The sequence below is a fragment of the Nerophis lumbriciformis genome, linkage group LG38 (genome assembly GCF_033978685.3).
Source record: "Nerophis lumbriciformis linkage group LG38, RoL_Nlum_v2.1, whole genome shotgun sequence".
NCBI classification, from domain to species: Eukaryota; Metazoa; Chordata; class Actinopteri; order Syngnathiformes; family Syngnathidae; genus Nerophis; species Nerophis lumbriciformis.
The window spans coordinates 19945294-19964824 of record NC_084585.2 but is presented as its reverse complement, the minus strand read 5'-3'; the positions used below and the strand labels follow the sequence as shown (position 1 = coordinate 19964824).

General features: G+C 39.3%; 1 protein-coding gene across 4 annotated transcripts in view; it reads right to left on the bottom strand.

Moving 5' to 3' along the window:
- The window catches only part of celsr2 (cadherin, EGF LAG seven-pass G-type receptor 2), a 221976-nt gene that overhangs the window by 50862 nt on the left and 151583 nt on the right, over nucleotides 1-19531 (bottom strand). For all 4 annotated transcript variants that reach the window (XM_061932746.2, XM_061932747.2, XM_061932749.2 and 1 more), the window contains exons 6-8: nucleotides 11974-12131; nucleotides 1650-1813; nucleotides 1440-1565 (exon numbers count right to left, since the gene is read on the bottom strand). In XM_061932746.2, coding sequence (XP_061788730.2) covers nucleotides 1440-1565; nucleotides 1650-1813; nucleotides 11974-12131 — 448 coding nt within the window. The remainder of the gene's footprint in view (nucleotides 1-1439; nucleotides 1566-1649; nucleotides 1814-11973; nucleotides 12132-19531) is intronic.

Genomic DNA, 19531 nt, shown 5'->3' with positions numbered 1-19531 from the left:
CACACACTAGGTGTGGTGAAATTAACCTCTGCATTTGAACCATCCCCTTGTTCTGGGAGGTGAGGGGAGCAGTGAGCAGCGCTCGGGAATCATTTTGGTGATTTAACCCCCAATTCCAACCATTGATGCTGAGTGCCAAGCCACCCATTTCTATAGTCTTTGGTATGACTCGGCCGGGGTTTGAACTCACGCCCTACCGATCTCAAGGTCACTGAGCTGGTAGTGTAGTGAAGCCTGGTTTTCACAACACACACCATCCACTTTTTACATATACCGTATTGTCCGACCCATAGGGCGCACGGGAAAATAATGCGCACTGCCGATGAGCGAGTCTATTCAGGTCTTTTTTTTAATACAAAAGACGCACCGGATTGTAAGGCGCATTAAAGGGGTCATATTATGATTTTTTTCTAAATTGAAAAGACTTCCTTGTGGTCTACATAACATGTAATGGTGGTTCTTTGGTCAACATGTTACATAGATTATGTTTTACAGATCATCTTCAAGTCACTTTCTTACAGTCGCTTCAGGATGCGCCGTTTTATGGGCGGTCTTATTTACGTGGCTCACCTTCGACAGCAACTACTCCCCGTCATCTTTGTTAAAAGATGGAGCTAACTGTTTTAATGACATTCAGACTTTACGTAAATCAATAACGAAGCAGCATCTTCTCCTCCGTGGCTCACAAATGCAACAACGGCGGAAATGTGTCCCGTGAAAAACTGTCCGACCGGAACTCTCTAATAACTCTCTAGTAACTAAAGTTCTGTGGGTGAATAATGTAAACTCACTACACCAGTATGTTTTAGCGCTTCCATAGTGAGATATAAGTTAGAACTTTGCGCTACTTTATATTAGAAATGGCAACAGCAGAGGGTGAATGCCCCATAACAAGAAGATAGAGAAAAAGAAGAAGCTTATCAACTACGAAATCGGCACGGACTACAGTGGCGGACGTGCGCACATTTTCAGGACTTATGCAGATCTCAAATACACATCAGCAGGTAGCAGAAGGTAAGAAAAGTTGGTTTTGCAAAATATTGTGAAACAAAACATCAGATAATATGTCTGCTAATGGGTGTCATTTTGCGGCTCTTATACACACACCATAATAATACTACGTCTGTGACTGACTGATGGATAAATGGCGGAGCACCACAATGCATTTTAAGATGTGTAGAGAAGCTTGCTTTTTACAAAGTGCACTTCATTCACGTTCTACATGTCCTTTGAGACTTTGCACTTGTGCAGCGTAATAGATGCCATACAACAAAATAACAATAAGGAGTGGGATGGGAGGACGCAAAAATGAGCATTGCTATATAAGCTAAAGTGCTAACATTACATTCACATTTTAATAGCAACATCATGCTAAGTTAGCCTATTTGCTGAACACCCCACCCAACAAAATCAAAACATCCATCTTTTATGATGCTTACCTCTTTCACAGTTTCTTCCTCCGAAGCCGAGCGGGCAGTCGCAGCTGAAGGATCCCCACATGTTGACGCAGATGCCTCCATTCAGACACGGGTTGTTGTTGCAGAAGTGTCTCTTAGCGGAGCATCCTGGGGAGAGAGAACTAAGAATACTTATCTTCAGATAAGACAGGAGGTGGTGGAGTGCTAGATGACGACTATGCAGGTTCGTACCAGGCAAGGTGCCGTTGTTAGCGATGAAGCCGGCCATGTCTACGCGCTGGTTGTCCACGCGCAGGTTCTTCATGCAGCCCACAAACTGGTGGTTGCGGACAGGAAAGTCCTCTGGGAGCTTGGGGACACCTCCGAGCAGCAGCGGGCCGGTCAGGTCCAATGATCTGACAGCAGACATGCATATTTAAAGCAAGGGTGTTCCAATCCAATATTGATATTGGTCCAATATCAGCAACAACAAAAAAAGATGACGGTATATCAGTTTGTGTCTAAAATCTCCGATACAAGTAGGCCTGTAGCGCAAAACTAGACAGCCGGTAAACATCTAAATGTCTTCCAATAAGCACACAAGGTTGGTCTTTTCTACTACTTTAGATAAGTCAATTACAAAAGGTAAACATGGTAGGCTATAGGCTACTAGGAGCTAGCAGCTACACAACAGCTAAGCTCACAATAGCACGCAAGATAGACATACGTAATCATTTAATTGAACAATACTGCACATTTATCAATACAAACAAGTATCAGTGATTTATCGTTGCATAAGACTTACACATACAAAGTCTCCAAAGCAGAAGCATATGACCAAGTATCCAGTAACAAATGTGTCCGCATCATTCGACTTACTGCGTCATGAACTTAATGAATTACTGTGGTCACTAGATGTAAGGGCTGTGAATCTTTGGGCACAACACGATTAGATTAGATTCTTGAGGGTAACGATTCGAAAACGATTCAAAACCATTCACAATTCAAAATCAATACCTTTTAACAACATTGGGTTCCAATTCTATGATTACCGGTAGCTACATTCAACAGCTCTGATAAATGTATATATTACTTTAAAAAAACTTGGTTTTGTTAAATGAAATTTTGCCTAAACATTTAATAAAGTCAAATACAAATAAGGCAACAAGAAAAGTATCCCACACTTCTCTTTTCTGAAGTAAATCTGTGTAGCAGATATGGACATATACATCAACAATATGATTTGCCTGAGTAGCTGGACAGGGAAAAATAAAATAAAAAATCGATTTTGGATTCTTTTGAATCGATTATGAATAACAAGTAAGAACAGCGAATCATTCAAAAATCTTTTTTTTTTTACGCCCCAACTAGATGTTCCCTAAATCAATTACAACTCCACTACAAATTAAAGACAGATAAGTCCATTCCAGATGGTTAAAATGAAATAGGTTAAATAGGAACACCTCTAATCTCCTACATTTGGAACTTTTCAGACCTGTGTGAGGCAAGCGAGATTGGTTGTCACACTTTTCATCATCATCATCATTATCATCATTACAACATTTTTCAATATTCCAAACTAAATCAATTTAAAGCTTAAATTGTTGCCTTGTTCTGTGCGTCATTCTTATTTTCCAATCCATCACAGGGCTTGTTGTCACACACTATGATAAAATTATTTTGACGGGAAAAATTCTACGAGGCTTGTCGCTTTTTCTTGAAAATGTCATTGAAGTGAATTAATGAACTCATATCCTGTTTTGCATATGGTAAATGTTTATATTCATCTTGGAGAAAGCAAATCACTAAGTTTAAGTAAATAGTGGTATTTCAGTTTGAGCACATAATAAGATAAGGCCCCTTAGTTTGATATTCGCAGGTGTATTGGATCACTTCTTGTAGGAAAGAGGCCCTAATTGGGACTTCGGAATGCAAAAGTGATAGCCCTATCCTTGAGAAGAGACTATATGTCTAGCTCAACGTCAACAGTTATGACTTAAAGCAGTTGTTTTCCAGACACTTACACACAAACATCTACTTTTATGGACAGGGTGTGCTGTCCTGACTTAGCACACACCCAGTGACAGAAAGGAGGAATATAAAAACTGATGGTTTGGCTTTTCCAAGTTAGGAAAGACACATTTTCTTGACCTGACCTCCTCCAGGAACAGCAATCCTGTACAATGACGCTCGTTTGCAATAAAGCAACTTTTACTTCAGTAAAGCGTCTCCGACGTCTCTTTTGATCCCGCCGCACTGCCATGTCATCCTTCTGTCCGGACGAGGATGACAAGACCACAAATACACATCATCATCCAGAAAGTGTTCCTTCAGACGTAAGAAGTGTCTATCCGAACCAGAAAGTAAGGCAGCAATGGTAAGAATTTGTTTTGTTTTTTTCCCCGGGGAGCTGGAGACTCGCTCCTCTGCTCTTGCCACTTCACGGACAGCTCTTTTGTGAACGCCAGATTGTCCAAATTCATACAATCAATTTCAATTCTTCTTCAATGTTGGCTGATAAACATTACCACAAAACCGCAGCCCTAACCTAAAAGCGACCTTCGACCCCTGACCAATCACAACACAGTAGGTGTAGAATTTGAGCATGTCGGCCAAGCGGAGAAGAATGCAGATTTATTTATGGGGTATTTCATTCACTACGGTGCCCAACTGAGATCCAATATCATTTTAATACATGCATACTTTTGCACTAAAATGCTCATTAAAGGGAGAAGTGCATGAAAGATTGATGGCAGAAATAGTGTGCAGAGTTACTATTAGCGCCTGCAGATCAAAACAGAAAAGTGGTAAACATGCAAGGGGAGATAAAAAGAGAAAGCAAAGCCTCGGAGATGTGGAACTTCCTAACAAGTTGACTTTTAACGAGCACGCTACAAAGAAAGTCATGTGCTGAATTATGAAAGCAAACAGGAAAGTTGATTTAGATCTGGGGTGTCCAAACTTATTGACTTGGGGGCTGCTTTGGGCGAAAAGAAATTAGGCCGGGGGTCAAAAGCTGGCTGCATGTAAAGTATGGATGTTTATATACATACTGTACATATTAGAGCTGTGCATCTCTACCTAAGTAGCGATCCGATATGAATCTTGATACATGCTTTACGATACGATTCACCAACAATACTTAAAACATTACGATTCGATGCGATACAATTTGATGCAGATGGAAGCTTTGCATGGGGAAAAGAAAATGTATCATGTCAGAACAATGTCATGTGTTTATTTTTGAAATAGACGCAAAACAGGTGGTTCCTGTATTGTTAGCAAATAGAACTATCAACATCAAGGCACTGCAATTCATAAACTTGTTGTACATGTCGTACATGTCCTCCATGTTGTACATGTCGTACATGTTGTACATCTTGAACATCTTGTACATTCTTGGGTAGCAGGTTATAGTTTGCTTTGTACATAATTTTAGCAGTTTGCAAATTCACCAAGTCGTTGAATTTCAGTATTTGTGATTCAACAAATAAAGGGTTTGTATGTTCTCTATATCCAACATTATGTATTATTCTAACTGATCTTTTTTGTAACACAGTTAGTGAATGAAGCGCACACTTGTAGTTGTTTCCCCATATTTCTACACAATAACTCAAATATGGTAACACTAGTGAGCAGTAAAGAATATGAAGAGATTTTTGGTCCAAAACATATTTTGCTTTATTCATTATTGACGTGCCCCGCCTTCCGCCCGATTGTAGCTGAGATATGCTCCAGCGCCCCCCGCAACCCTGAAGGGAATAAGCGGTAGGAAATGGATGGATGAATGGCATTCTGTCTATCTACGTCGTCTATTTGTATTTGTGTTTGACTTTCTCTTCTACTGTTATTAAACAGCATTATTTTAGTCTTACTGAGATTCAAAGATAGTCTGTTTTTGTCAAACCATCTTTTTAATTTGTTAATTTCTTCTGTTATTGTTTGTATTAGCTTTTGTGTATATACTGTGTATATATATATATATATATATATATGTATATATACATATATATATATGTATATATGTATACATATATACATATAATATATATATACACATATATGTAAGTATATATATATATGTATATATGTGTACATATATACACATGATATATATATACACACATACATACACATATATATATATACATACACACATATATATATATATATATATATATATATATATATATATATATATATATATATATATATATATATATATATATATATATATATACACAGTGACGTGCGGTGAGGTTCATGGCTGGTGAGGCACTGACTTCATCACAGTCAGATTTACAAACATATGAACCCTAAAGAGTATCTTATTCACCATTTGATTGGCAGCAGTTAACGGGTTATGTTTAAAAGCTCATACCAGCATTCTTCCCTGCTTGGCACTCAGCATCAAGGGTTGGAATTGGGGGTTAAATCACCAACAATGATTCCCGGGCGCGGCGCCGCTGCTGCCCACTGCTCCCCTCACCTCCCAGGGGGTAAGCAAGGGGATGGGTCAAATGCAGAGGACAAATTTCACCACACCTAGTGTGTGTGACAATCATTGGTACTTTAACTTAACTTTAACTTTACACATACAAACTATAGCACACAAAAAAGCACATTTAATAAAAAAAAACGTTATTATGGTCTTACCTTTACTTATAAATGAAGTCCATGCGCCGCTCCTTCTGAACAAAAGCATCGATAACTTGTTTATAGAAGACTTCCTTATCTTTCTTCAGTTTTAAAAGTCTCTCTGTCTCGATGGAGATCTTCCTTTAATTATTACCTCCTGCTTCGATTGAAAGTCCAGTTTAGAAAACTGTTTTCCATCCATCCATCCATTTCTACCGCTTATTCCCTTTGGGGTCGCGGGGGTCGCTGGAGCCTATCTCAGCTACAATCGGGCGGAAGGCGGTGTACACCCTGGACAAGTCGCCACCTCATCGAGAAAACTGTTTTATTTTAGATATGTAATCCTCCATGTTAAAAGTCCAGGCGAGAGGAAAAAATAAACAATCGCTAACTGTTGCTGCTTGTTGTCACTTCTTCTGCAGCCGAGTAGTCGCAAGAATGATCTCTGGGATCACTAGCACCCTCTACCACCAGGAGGCGGGATTACTGCGAGCCTCACCCAGTGCGTCTTCGCAGCCGTTTTATGATTGCTCAGCACAAGAAATACGTTACACACATACAGTTGTTGACAAAATACACTGTACATTATATACCTCAGCTAACTAAACTATGGAAATGTATAATATAATTCATATAGCAATACGGTCTCTCTCACTGCACAGCAGGCCAGCAGTTAGCCGAGTCATTGCGCAATCCATGGCGAGGCTCAACTGGCTGGTGACTCACCGCAAGTCTCTTCTCAGTATTTGAACGGCAAATGTGAAAATTCAGCGATTTTGAATAAAAATAATCTAAAACTGGTGAAGTTAAATGGAAAATAACTTTACAGTATAATCACTGGATACATATAACAATTTAATACATTTTTTTCCTTTTTACATTTTTTTTCTTTCCATGATGGCACGTGAGGCCTCACCTGCCTCCCCTGACTGCACGTCACTGTATATATATATATATATATATATATATATATATATATATATATATATATATATATATATACATATATATATATATATATATATATGTATATATATATATATATATATATATATATATATATATATATATATATATATATATATATATATATATATATATATATATATATGATATACTCACGTTGTCCATTAAATGGCGACAAATGTGCAGCTGTTCTAGTTTCAGAAATTTAAAATGATACTGGAAGCACCCCGCTGGCCTGATTCCTTATTAATTTTGTGATGTGTCGCGGGCAAAACTAAACGCGCCGGCGTGACGCACTTAGCCCGCGGGACGCACTAGCACCATTACAGCACTAGCAGACAAAAATACCAAACTGGCAGTCAAAGTTTTAGACCTTGAGTCCCGCAGCCGCCGCAATAATATCAGAATAATTGGCTTACCTGAATCCATTGAGGGTCCACAACCTACTGCTTTCTTCTCCAACATGCTGGTGGAAGTCTTCAGGGACATCCTGGACTCCCCACCCGAATGCGAGCGCGCCCACAGGTCCCTCGCCCCCAAACCTCCAGCAGGCCAGCGACCGAGACCGGTTATCATCAAGCTCCTCAGGTTCCAGGAAAAGGACGCGATTATCCGGGAAGCCCGGTCCAAGAGAGGAAAGCTGAAGTTCCGTGGTCACTCTATCTTGGTCTTTGAGGATTATCCACCCGAAGTTGTCGATCAGCGAAAGGAATACAGCGATGTCATGTCGAAGCTCTTCAAGTTAGGTCTCAGACCTGCCCTGCGTTACCCAGCCAAACTTTCCATCATGGTGGAGACAGGCAGGAGATCCCTCTCCTCGGTCGATGAGGCTAAGGCATTCATCGCGACCCGGGCTGCGAGCTGCAATTTGGGTGTTGAGCCAGCTACTGAGGCGGCAAACGGCTAACGTGACTTGCTACACGGTAAGGCTAACGTTAGCTAGCCAGCTAACACACCATAACTTTCTCGGAGCAGAGTAACATTAACATTAACATACATCTCTCCTAACTGATCTACCAGCCCACGCCTTCACGTTGCGCTTTAAAGTCAATATGTACAATCCCACGCGTTGATGTTCCTCATATTGTTCACAGCGTTTGTTGATGTTTTGGTTTTCTCAGAAGTGAAATTAGAGCAGGCTACACCTGGCTTTGATACACACGTGACATTCTTGTTATTGTTTTGGTCTCGTATTGGCCGTAATTTCATTTTACCCCGCGGGGTGGCGCTGATGTGCCTCGGAACTGGTCCAAAACCTGACTGTTAGTTGGGACCTCTCCTTTTTGGTAAGAAATGTTACGTTTTCGTGGGACTCATACACCCATCGGGGTGACTACGAGTGACATTTGGTGGGTCGTTGGCGGGTTGGGGGAGGTGCGTGAATGTTTATTTTCTCGACATGTCATGTCATATTCATACATTGAAGGGGATTGATGCGATCCTATGCTAAATGGAAGCAGCTTTTTCCAGTTTGTATGGTACGAGTGTGTGTGAATGGGAGTGTCCATGTATGAGTATTTACTATTTGAATGCCATCCCAGCAGGCAAACCTGACTACTTTCATATATTATTTTATGGGTTTTGAAGACCTTGACACAGTTGGAGATTTACAGCTCTGCATTGGTATTGAGAATAATATAAACTGCAATGTCTATGACCCTGAGCAATTAAAGTCCTTATATGATCTTTATAATTACTAATTTTTACATTTGAATATTAGAAGCCTGAATAAACATCACACTGATTTAGTCTCTCTACTTTCCAATATGAGCTGTATGTTTAACTTTATTGCCTGTAGTGAATCGTGGCTTTCTGATTCCTCATATATTGATCTGTTTAGACTGGATGGATACAATTTACATGTAAAAAATAGACCCAGTGGAAGAGGTGGAGGTGTGTGCCTCTATGTCCAGAACAATCTTCATGCCAAAGTATGTAACATCACCCTAGAAGATGATCTCTGTGAATCCTTGTTCATGGAGATCAACAACAAAGGAAAAAAGTTAATTGTTGGAGTACTCTATCGTCCTCCTGACTCACCTCTTGACACTTTTCATTCCAAATTGGATGAACTATTACTCAGTCTAAATAAACTAAACAAAAACTGCATCCTTCTTGGTGACTTTAATATTGATATTTCCAAGGACGATGGAGCAAAACTGAACTTTATCAACACGTTACATTCTTCTTCCTTCGTCCCCACCATCAATAGGTTCACTCGAGTCACAGATGCCTCAAAAACAATAATCGATAACATTATTACTAACATCCGTAATACATAGCTCGTGACAGGGGTGGTGCAATCCGATATCACAGACCACTTTCCCATTATACTATTCTTTGACTCTGGCAAAACTCCCTCCTCCCCACCTCCTAAAGGTAAAACCAAAATACTCAACAATACAACTCTACTACACCTAAATAATAATCTGCTTGCCAGGAAATGGGACTCTGTGTTTAATTGCACCTGTCCTGATGCTGCATATGAACATCTGATTAAAATGATTCAGGATGCTATTCAGGAAACAATCCCTGAAAAAATTATCAAAAATCATACCTCAGAAAAAAATCCCTGGATTACAAGGGGGATCTTAAAGTCCATCAGACAAAAGAATAAACTCTACAAATGTTATATTTCGAACCCTACTACTGTCAACAAAGAAAAATACACAAATTATAGAAATAAATTAACTCATATTATCAGGAAAAGTAAGCGCAACTATTATTCTGAACTATATTCTCACCACACCTAGTGTGTGTGTGTGACAATCATTGGTACTTTAACTTTAACTTTATTACAAGCATCGCAGGGGGATTGTAGGAGAACATGGAACGTGTTGAATACTGTTCTCAACAAGGGACATAAGGCCCCTGTTGTTCCGGATACAGGGTCAAATAGGGCTGATCTTGCCAATAGTTTTAATACATTTTTTGCTTCTATTGGGGAAAACCTATCCAGTAAAATAGGTCAACCTCCAGGGTATTCCTTTAAAGAATTTTTATCAGGCAGCTACCCTAGCTCCTTTTTCATGCAGCCAACCGACATCAATGAGCTTTATACGATCATTATGGACCTAAAGTCATCACATACAGCTGGAGTGGACGGGATATGTAGCAAAATCTTGAAAGCCATAGCAAATGTGATCATAAATCCTCTCTGTCACTGTATAAACATGTCACTTAGTGCTGGCATTGTACCCAAAATGTCCAAAGTGGCAAAAATAATCCCAATTTTTAAATCAGGTGATAAAAATAATATGAACAATTATAGGCCAATTTCAATTTTACCAACATTTTCAAAAATATTTGAGAAAGTGGTCTATAACCGACTGAATGGCTTTCTGGAAAAACTAAATATCCTTGTCCCCTCCCAATATGGTTTTCGTAAAAAAAGCACCACCTGTATGGCTATACTCGACCTTTTGGAAAAGGTCAATGACTGTATTGAAGAAGGAAAATGCGGTATTGGCATTTTTTTGGATCTATCCAAGGCCTTTGACACAATAGACTTTGAGATCTTATTGTATAAGCTATATCACTATGGTGTCAGAGGGGTACCTCTCGATTGGTTCCGCTCTTACCTATACGGAAGGCAGCAATGTGTATGCGTCAATGATCACAATTCACCCTGTATGACCATAAATTATGGGGTTCCCCAGGGATCCATCTTGGGGCCTCTCCTTTTTATCCTATACATAAATGATTTTGTAAACTCCTCCGAAACTTTTCATAAAATAATTTTTGCTGACGATACAAATTTGTTTACCTCACACAGGAGCCTACACGATCTACAAGTAACTGTCAATTCAGAGCTTGTGAAAGTAGATTCCTGGTTCAAATGCAATAAGCTCTCACTTAATGTAAATAAAACAAATTTTATTCTATTTCGTTCTAATAAAAACCGGACAAATACTGAGCACTGCCATATCAACATCAATGGGCAGGAAATACAGAGAGTGTACTCCACAAAATTCCTGGGGGTCTTCATTGACGAATACCTCAATTTCAAATGTCACATTAGCCATCTGTTAAACAAATTATCCAAATATGTTGGCCTGTTCTTTCACCTTCGTCATTATCTTCCTCTTTATGCTCTACTCACACTATATAAAACTCTCTTTGAACCACATCTAAACTACTGTAATGTCATCTGGTGTAACACCTTCCCTACCTACCTCCACAAATTAGAATCTATGCAAAAGAAAATTATACGGGCCCTGTCATGGTCCAAGTTTAATGCCCCCACTCGACATCTATTCCATAATTATCATCTCTTAAGACTGACAGAGTTCAATATTTATCAAAATGCTTGTTTAACCTATCAAGTCATTTACAGGCTGAATTTAAGGCTCTGTAGTTTGGTTCCTATCTACCATCCCCAGCATGCCCACAACACTCGTAACTTAGATTTGATATCAGGGAAACATCGTTTACTGGATTGTACCGCTCGAAGTGTTGGATGCAGGGGACCAAAGATTTGGAACCGGCTTAATGAGAACCTCAAGATGCTGTATCCATTCTCCAACTTCAAAAATAAACTAAAAACTTATCTATTAACCACCTATATTTAATGCCTCATGTAGGGTAGACTACTGTTGGGTTTTGCATGGTTGAATGAATGTATGTATGTATGTGTATGCTTGCTTTGGTACTATTATCTTGTGTTAATCATATAGCGTTGTTTTTTGTTTTGTTTTTTGTTGTTGTACTTGCTACCATGTTCCATCATTCCATGTATATTCCATCATTCCATGTATATTCTATCCTCTGGACCCCCTGTCAAAAGCTTCTTCTAGCTTATTTGGGGGACCCTTTCACGTACCAACATCTTTAAATGATGATATTTTACTACTATTGTATTTGTTATATGGTATTGTGAATAAACTTGAAAACTTGAAACTTAACGCACTTAGCTCGCAAGCCTAGTTTGGACACACCTGATTTAGATCATCACTTCATGACAATAGCTTACTTCTTGCTTCCAGATTGGCTTCCCTGCGCAGAGCAAGTGTAGTTTCCGATCACATGACCGAACCTCAGCGCCACAGGATGGTCGCAGTTATCCACCGTCACCACCAGGACCTTCTGGTCTGATGGACCCTGAGGCAGACCGGCCTGGTTTAGGACAGGCTGCGAAGACAACATCAATCATACAGTGAGTTAGCTTTGATGGACATAAACACTCATAGGTCACAACTTTATGTACACTTGCACAATAGCAGAAGAGCCAAGACAAAAGCGGGATTCAAACTCGTGCCATTGCCAGTTTTTTTTTAATTTTTGGTTACCTTTTTACAGCAACATATACTGGGGAAACTATTTGATATAATTTGTACCTAATTGAAGCTTCATATTGTTGTTTTAAATAATAATATATATTCATAGTAATAACATTATTATGAATATATTGAAATTCATACAAAATGTATCAGGAGAAAAAATATGAAAACATTTGTCATATCCAATGAAATGAATTAATTCACTTAATACATTTTTGTATTATTTAACATGGGAAAAGTAAACAATATTTGAATTAATAATCTAGCAAAAATAAGTGATGAAAAATATTATTGCAACATATCATTGAATTTATTATATTTTGTATATAATATATATAGTTTATAAAGATCAAAAATAAGTTGAATAAGGCTTTAAAACATTTTTTTTAGCTATTTTGTTGCTATTTTTAAATATTTGTTCTTACTTTTAAATCATTCTTCATGAAGACTTTTGAAAACTAAAAAAAGACAAGCAAAAAAATATTACAAAAAAATATAATGTGTTCCTAATATGATATAATATACAATATACTGTATAATATGTAGCATACAATTTATATGGTTTAGACAGAAAAATGGAAAAAAATAGATGGACAGACAGAAAAAAATAAGTTGAATTAAATTATTTTAAATAATTTTTCAGCTTTTTTGCGATTACGTACAATATTTGTTTTTTTAATACACCCCATTGAAACAGTGAAGTATTTTATAGGCTAAAATACATTAATTAATAATCAAACACAAATAATTGATAACAAATTATACAATATAATACAACATATGATAAAATAATATTTATTAGTGATGGGGCAAACGATACAGAAACATCATTGTATTATGAAACATGAGTAATACTGTACCCCTCGATACCGAGATGGGTGTGTCACTTTAAGTAAAAGACCCATGACCCATACAGCTGCTGTGTCCAATGTGAAGCACCAAACGGTGTTTATCAGAAAACACTTCTTTTGGCTCACGAGTGACAGCTTCTACTAAAAGAAGTCAAAGGTGTGGCGTGTCGTGTTTGACAGCAGTTTCGTTGTCATCATCGATGTAAATGGAACTAAAAGAAACTAGCAACTTCCGAGGTTGTGGGATACTTTTGATCTTATAGCGCCAAACAAGGTAAATGTTTACTACTTGGCTCACTAACCAGAGATGCATTTTTCATATTCCTTTCTGCATAGCTATTTGTTATATTTGTTAACTATTCATTTTATTTGGATGTCAAATCTAAGGACTTTGTTAATCCAGCAGATGGCGCCATTATGAAACACTAATACAGTATCAGTGCTGTGTCAATACAGTCAGGGAGTGCGTGACATGCTAACTCAGGGGTCGGCAACCCAACATGTTAAAAGAGCCATATTGCACCAAAAATACAAAAAACAAATCTGTCTGGAGCCACAAAAAGTTAAAAGCCTTATGTAAGGGTTATAATGAAGGCAACACATTAAGTAAGTGTCTCAGAGGGTGAGATAACTCCTGGAAATTACTGGCTTAAAACTGCCAAAGGTATAGATGTGTGTGCCCAAGTTAAAAGAAAGGACAGGCTCTTTTCTTCTAATGGATTTATTACAATCTTTGCAAGCTGGGTAACATTTGCTGTGGTCTGGAACAACATGGCACACAATCAGAAATACAGCCAATACTACACACAGATAATGTGTCATGAGACATACAAATATGAATTCAATACACATAAGTAAAGGAAATTAAATGAACTCAAATATACCGACAAACAAGGCATAATGATGCAATAGGTAAACACAGCTAGCCTAAATGGCATGTTAGCATGGATTATTAGCACTCCACGCAAGTCAATAACACCAACAAAGCTCACCTTTGTGCATTCACACACAGCAAAAAACGTTTGGTGGACAAAATGAGACAAAGAAGGAGTGGCATAAAACATGTCTTTCTGTGGCAGCGTCGGAGAAAGTTGTACACGTAAACCAACTACAGTGAGTTCAAGGATCGCCGAAATTAGTAGGACAGAACGGTGCTGGCCATCAGTGTAGCATAAACACAAACATATTAAACAGTGGGCTTTCTAACAATTAGGAAGGTTTGTGTTATGTTTGTCCTCCTACAGAAACATTATTTAAACAGCAAATATATTTTTCTCCTTTCTTTTTCCATTTTTGAAAAAGCTCCAGAGAGCCACTAGGCGGTGTTAAAGAGCCGCATGCGGCTCGAGAGCCGCGGGTTGCTGACCCCCGTGCTAACTGAAGCATCATTTATCCATCACTAATAATTGCATGCAGTTCATAAATTTAAAAACATTAAATACGTTTAATGAGGCCTTTTGGGGGTGTATTTTAAAGATGTGTCCATTCAGAAAACATCAAATAATTTTGTCCTAGTGTAAAATATCTCAACTAAGGCTGACACATTAAAGGTGTTCTCTAGAAAAACCACATTGTTATTTTTAAGACACGTGAGTATTTTTGGCTGCCGCGCGTTCATAAATAGCAATCAGGAATAGGGATTGTTAATGAAACATTGCATTGTTGTGCTGCGTGGAAGAGAGGATTAGTCGGCAAATAATGTGCATTGTTGCAAAGCCGATTAAGCGCCGGAGCTTTGAAAGCGGCAAAGATCAGCTAAAAAGCTCCAGAAGTCTGCTTGTTTCTGCTGCTCTTGTGTAGTTCAACAATTCATACGACAACGGTGGCGGTGTATCACGAGATAACACACACACACACACACACACACACACACACACACACACACACACACACACACACACACACAGAAGAAGAAAAAGAAGGGTTGGCTCTCGGCAGGGCATCATCCCTGTCAACAAAGGGTCGTCTTCATTGTCTGAGGGAGGGGTTGTCCGTGGGGGTAAAGAATGATGATTCCATCAATAAACGTCCTGACCTCTTTTCAAAGCGGGCAGTTTGAGGTCACGTGTAGCTCGCATCGACCCTAAACCCTAAACTCGGGTTCAAGCTGGTGCTGGGGTGGGGTGGGGGGGAGGGGGTGACAAACCAAAAAGTCCCGCCTCTCAACCCCCCACTCACGCAGCTGAGCGAGTGTTGCAGGAGATCGGGCTGGTCAGACAGGACTTAGCAGGAATTAGCCTGTCTCGTATGCGGGGATGAGAATTGCCATTGTCTCATTTTACGCCAACCAAAATAGATCAATATCTCTCCACTCAGCGCCTTTACGTATCCTCCCAGCTGTCATATCAAAACTTGCTGTCTTTTCATGACCTCCGCCAGGGAGTCGTCATTGTGTTTCGTGCAAAAACAACAAAAAGGACTTGGTTGGAAGTGAAGGGCAAAAGCTATTGCAGAGGTGTCTGAACTTTTACCACTGAGCGACACTTAATGGGGAAACAAACGGATGAGATAAAGACAAAGTACAACCAAATATGGCAAAAAATACATTGTGAATAGGGCTGGGCAATATGGACGAAAAAGTATATCTCGATATATTTTCCAGTGAAAAAAATGGGTTATACTCATACTTGCCAACCTTGAGACCTCCGGATTCGGGAGATGGGGGCGGCGGGGCCAGAGGGTGTTGGGGGTGTGGTTGGTGGGGGGGCTTTGGGGGGCAGGGTTGAGGTGCATGCAGCATACCCCTTCCCCTTCGAGCTTTTCTGGATTAAATTAAATTATTTTTTCCAATCATTGTGGAACGTGCAAGCGTATTTCTTCTTCTTACTCGTCGTCGCTATGTCTCTTCTTCGTTCTTCTGCTTCGTCTCCTTCTTGTTGTGTGTGCAGTTGTGTACTGAGCTCCAAAAGCCGTATATGTTTTTGTAGCGTCCCGGAAGAGCTAGTGCTGCAAGGGATTCTGGGTATTTGTTCTGTTGTGTATATGTTGTGTTACGGTGCGGATGTTCTCCCGAAATGTGTTTGTCATTCTTCTTTGGTGTGGGTTCACAGTGTGGCGCATATTAGTAACAGTAATAAAGTTGTTTATACGGCCACCCTCAGTGTGGCATGTATGGCTGTTGATCAAGTATGCCTTGCGTTATCATTAAACCAGTTTAAAGATCATACAACGTGTCAGCGTTTCTTGACATCTTTGAGTAAAGACCTTTGTTAAACCCGCCCAACGCTACATTATTATGTGACTGGGCTGGCACGCTGTTTATATGGAGGAAAAGCGGACGCCTCGCCTGCACAGCGTGCGGCTGTTAAGGGAGGGGTGAAGGTTTTAGGTGAGAGAGGACGTTAAAGGCAGTGTCTTTAAGGCACGCCCCCAATATTGTTGTCCGGGTGGAAATCGGGAGAAATTCGGGAGAATGGTTGTCCCGGGAGATTTTCGGGAGGGACACTGAAATTTGGGAGTCTCCCGGGAAAATTGGGAGGGTTGGCAAGTATGGTTATACTTGTATAGTGCTTTTCTACCTTCAAGGTACTCAAAGCGCTTTGACACTATTTCCACATTCACCCATTCACACACTGATGGCGGGAGCTGCCATGCAAGGCCCTAACCACGACCCATCAGGAGCAAGGGTGAAGTGTCTTGCTCAAAGACACAACGGACGTGGCGAGGTTGGTAGAAGGTGGGGATCGAACCAGGAACTTTCAGGTTGCTGGCACGGCCACTCTTCCAACCGCGCCACGTCGTCCCCAAATGAAAATATTTATTTTTGAGCGAGATTTTGTGAAGTTGAAGTGCATGACAACTGTGCTGTAAACAGTCAGTGGCACTTTTATTAACCCAGTTAGTCAAGATGGGTATAAACAGCTCAGAAAAGAAACTGTTTAAGTAGCACAGAATTACATAACATAAATAAAATAGAAAAACAAAGAATGTATAAATAAAATAGAAACATATTCTTTCTACGTAAAATAAATAACATAGCTGTGCAAATAATACAAAGTGTATCAAACTAAAAAATACATTTGCAGGCAGGCACTTTTTAATTCCCAGTCGACGATGTAATGGACTGTCACATACGTACGGTTCTGTGGTCCTACTAGAACACATGTCTGTGGTCAGCGTCAAGTAAGTGACTTGACTTAATTGTGCGACTATGATCTTGTTGTTTGTTTTAAAAATGATTCACCGATTCAAGGTCAAATATAAACAGTAGAAATAATGAACAAAATATCAGCTACTGTCTTGTTGTAAAACATCAATGAAAATGAAATGTAGCATTTAGACAGGCTATACTGTAGCAAAAGTCATCACATGTGCACAATCATGTGTGTTCTTCCATCAATCAATCAATCAATGTTTACTTATATAGCCCTAAATCACGAGTGTCTCAAAGGGCTGCACAAGCCACAACGACATCCTCGGCTCAAATCCCACATCAGGGCAAGAAAAAACTCAACCCAATGGGATGACAATGAGAAACCTTGGGGACCGCAGATGTTTGCAGATGTGTTCTTAAATGTGTATTCCACCTCTTCCAGTTTTGATTTGGGCTTACATGGTAAACAACTCAAATGTTGGCCATTGTTTTATCCAGACGCATACATTTGTCCAAATGTGGCCAAGTAGACACATTGTGGGTTTCCTGGACGTTGTCTACATCGCTAAAAGAAACATCCAAGGAAGAGAATCCCTCTGCCATCTTCCACTAGTTTTTTTTAATATATAAATCACCCGCTTGAAAATTCCCTTTTCTTCTACAACTCTCTCGTCTGTTGTGATTTCCCTTTCTGGTTCCATGACCCGGCCTATGTTGCCTCTGATTGGCATAATCGTAACCAATCGTGACTCATCATAGTAAACAACCAACCAATCATGTCTTGGAAGGAGGAAGGGGAGGGGTTAAGTAGTCCGTGGAGGGTAGCGGGGGAGAACAAGGAACACAACATCCATCCATCCATTTTCTACCGCTTGTCCCTTTTGGGGTCGCGGGGGGTCGCTGGAGCCTATCTCAGCTACAATTGGGCGGAAGGCGGCGTGCACCCTGGACAAGTCGCCACCTCATCGCAGGGCCAACACAGATAAACAGACAACATTCACACTCACATTCACACACTAGGGCCAATTTAGTGTTGCCAATCAACCTATCCCCAGGTGCATGTCTTTGGAGGTGGGAGGAAGCCGGAGTACCCGGAGGGAACAAATAAGCGGCATTTGGTCATTTTAACGTGATATATATTATATCCATATTACGATATTTTCTTGATTCATACCTTGTTTTAAAATATATCGATATATCGTACAAACTCGATATATCGCCCAGCCCTAATTGTGAGCCTGATATATTACGATCCCAAATAACAAATACTAAATGATAGTGGGGTCCCAAATGATATTACCGCTCTGATAAACAGCCGATTATATTGACTTGCTTCTTAAAAGGCAACTGCCCTTATTTTTGTAATTTTTCCTGTCATTCACAATTCAAATGTACGTCAAGAACGCATATTTAGTTGTTTTTTAATACATTCTAACTAAATAAATGCAACCAAAAGTCTTCTTATAATGGAGCTTAAGGGAGTTGCTCATTTCTGTCTATAAAGCGCTTAAAAACAACCAAACACCTCCAGACAGTTTTTTTACGCTTAATGTTTATATTTTGGTGTGTTTTTTGCATCTTTGTTGTTCTTGCTCGATTATAAAATATTTCGATCAAGAAGGTGGTCTACAGTAGTGGAGCAACATTTATTCATTGATTCTCAATATTCAGTGTTTTATTGTTCATAGTAGGGTTGTCCCGATACAAATATTTTGATACCAAAATGTGTTTGGATACTTTTGGATACTTTTCTAAATAAAAAATGACATTATTGGTTTATTTTAACAAAAACATTTATGGTGCATTAAACATGTTTCTTATTGCAATCGAAAAACAATTTTGTCCTTAAATAAAATAGTGAACATACAAGACAACTTGTCTTTTAGTAGCAAGTAAACAAACAAAGGCTCCTAATTAGTCTGCTGTTGTATGCAGTAACATATTGTGTCATTTCTCATTCTATTATTTTGTCAAAATTATAAAGGACAACCTGTAAAAATTGATTATTACTCCACTTGTTCATTTACTGTTAATATCTGATTATTTTCTGTTTTAACATGTTCTATCTGCACTTCTTTTTTAGCCCAAAATGCGTCCACTCTCCCTTTTCTGTCTACACAGCATGCCAGGTTGAATGTACTCTGTGATTGTGCGCTGCCGAACATGCTCCTCTGCTCGTAAATCTAGCAATGTCATGACGTGACGGCACGCAGTCATGCCCGTTAAAAGTTTTTTTTTTTTTAATGGGGAACCGGTACTTTTCAAACAGAGTACCGTTTTTGATTCATTAGTACTGTGATACTATAC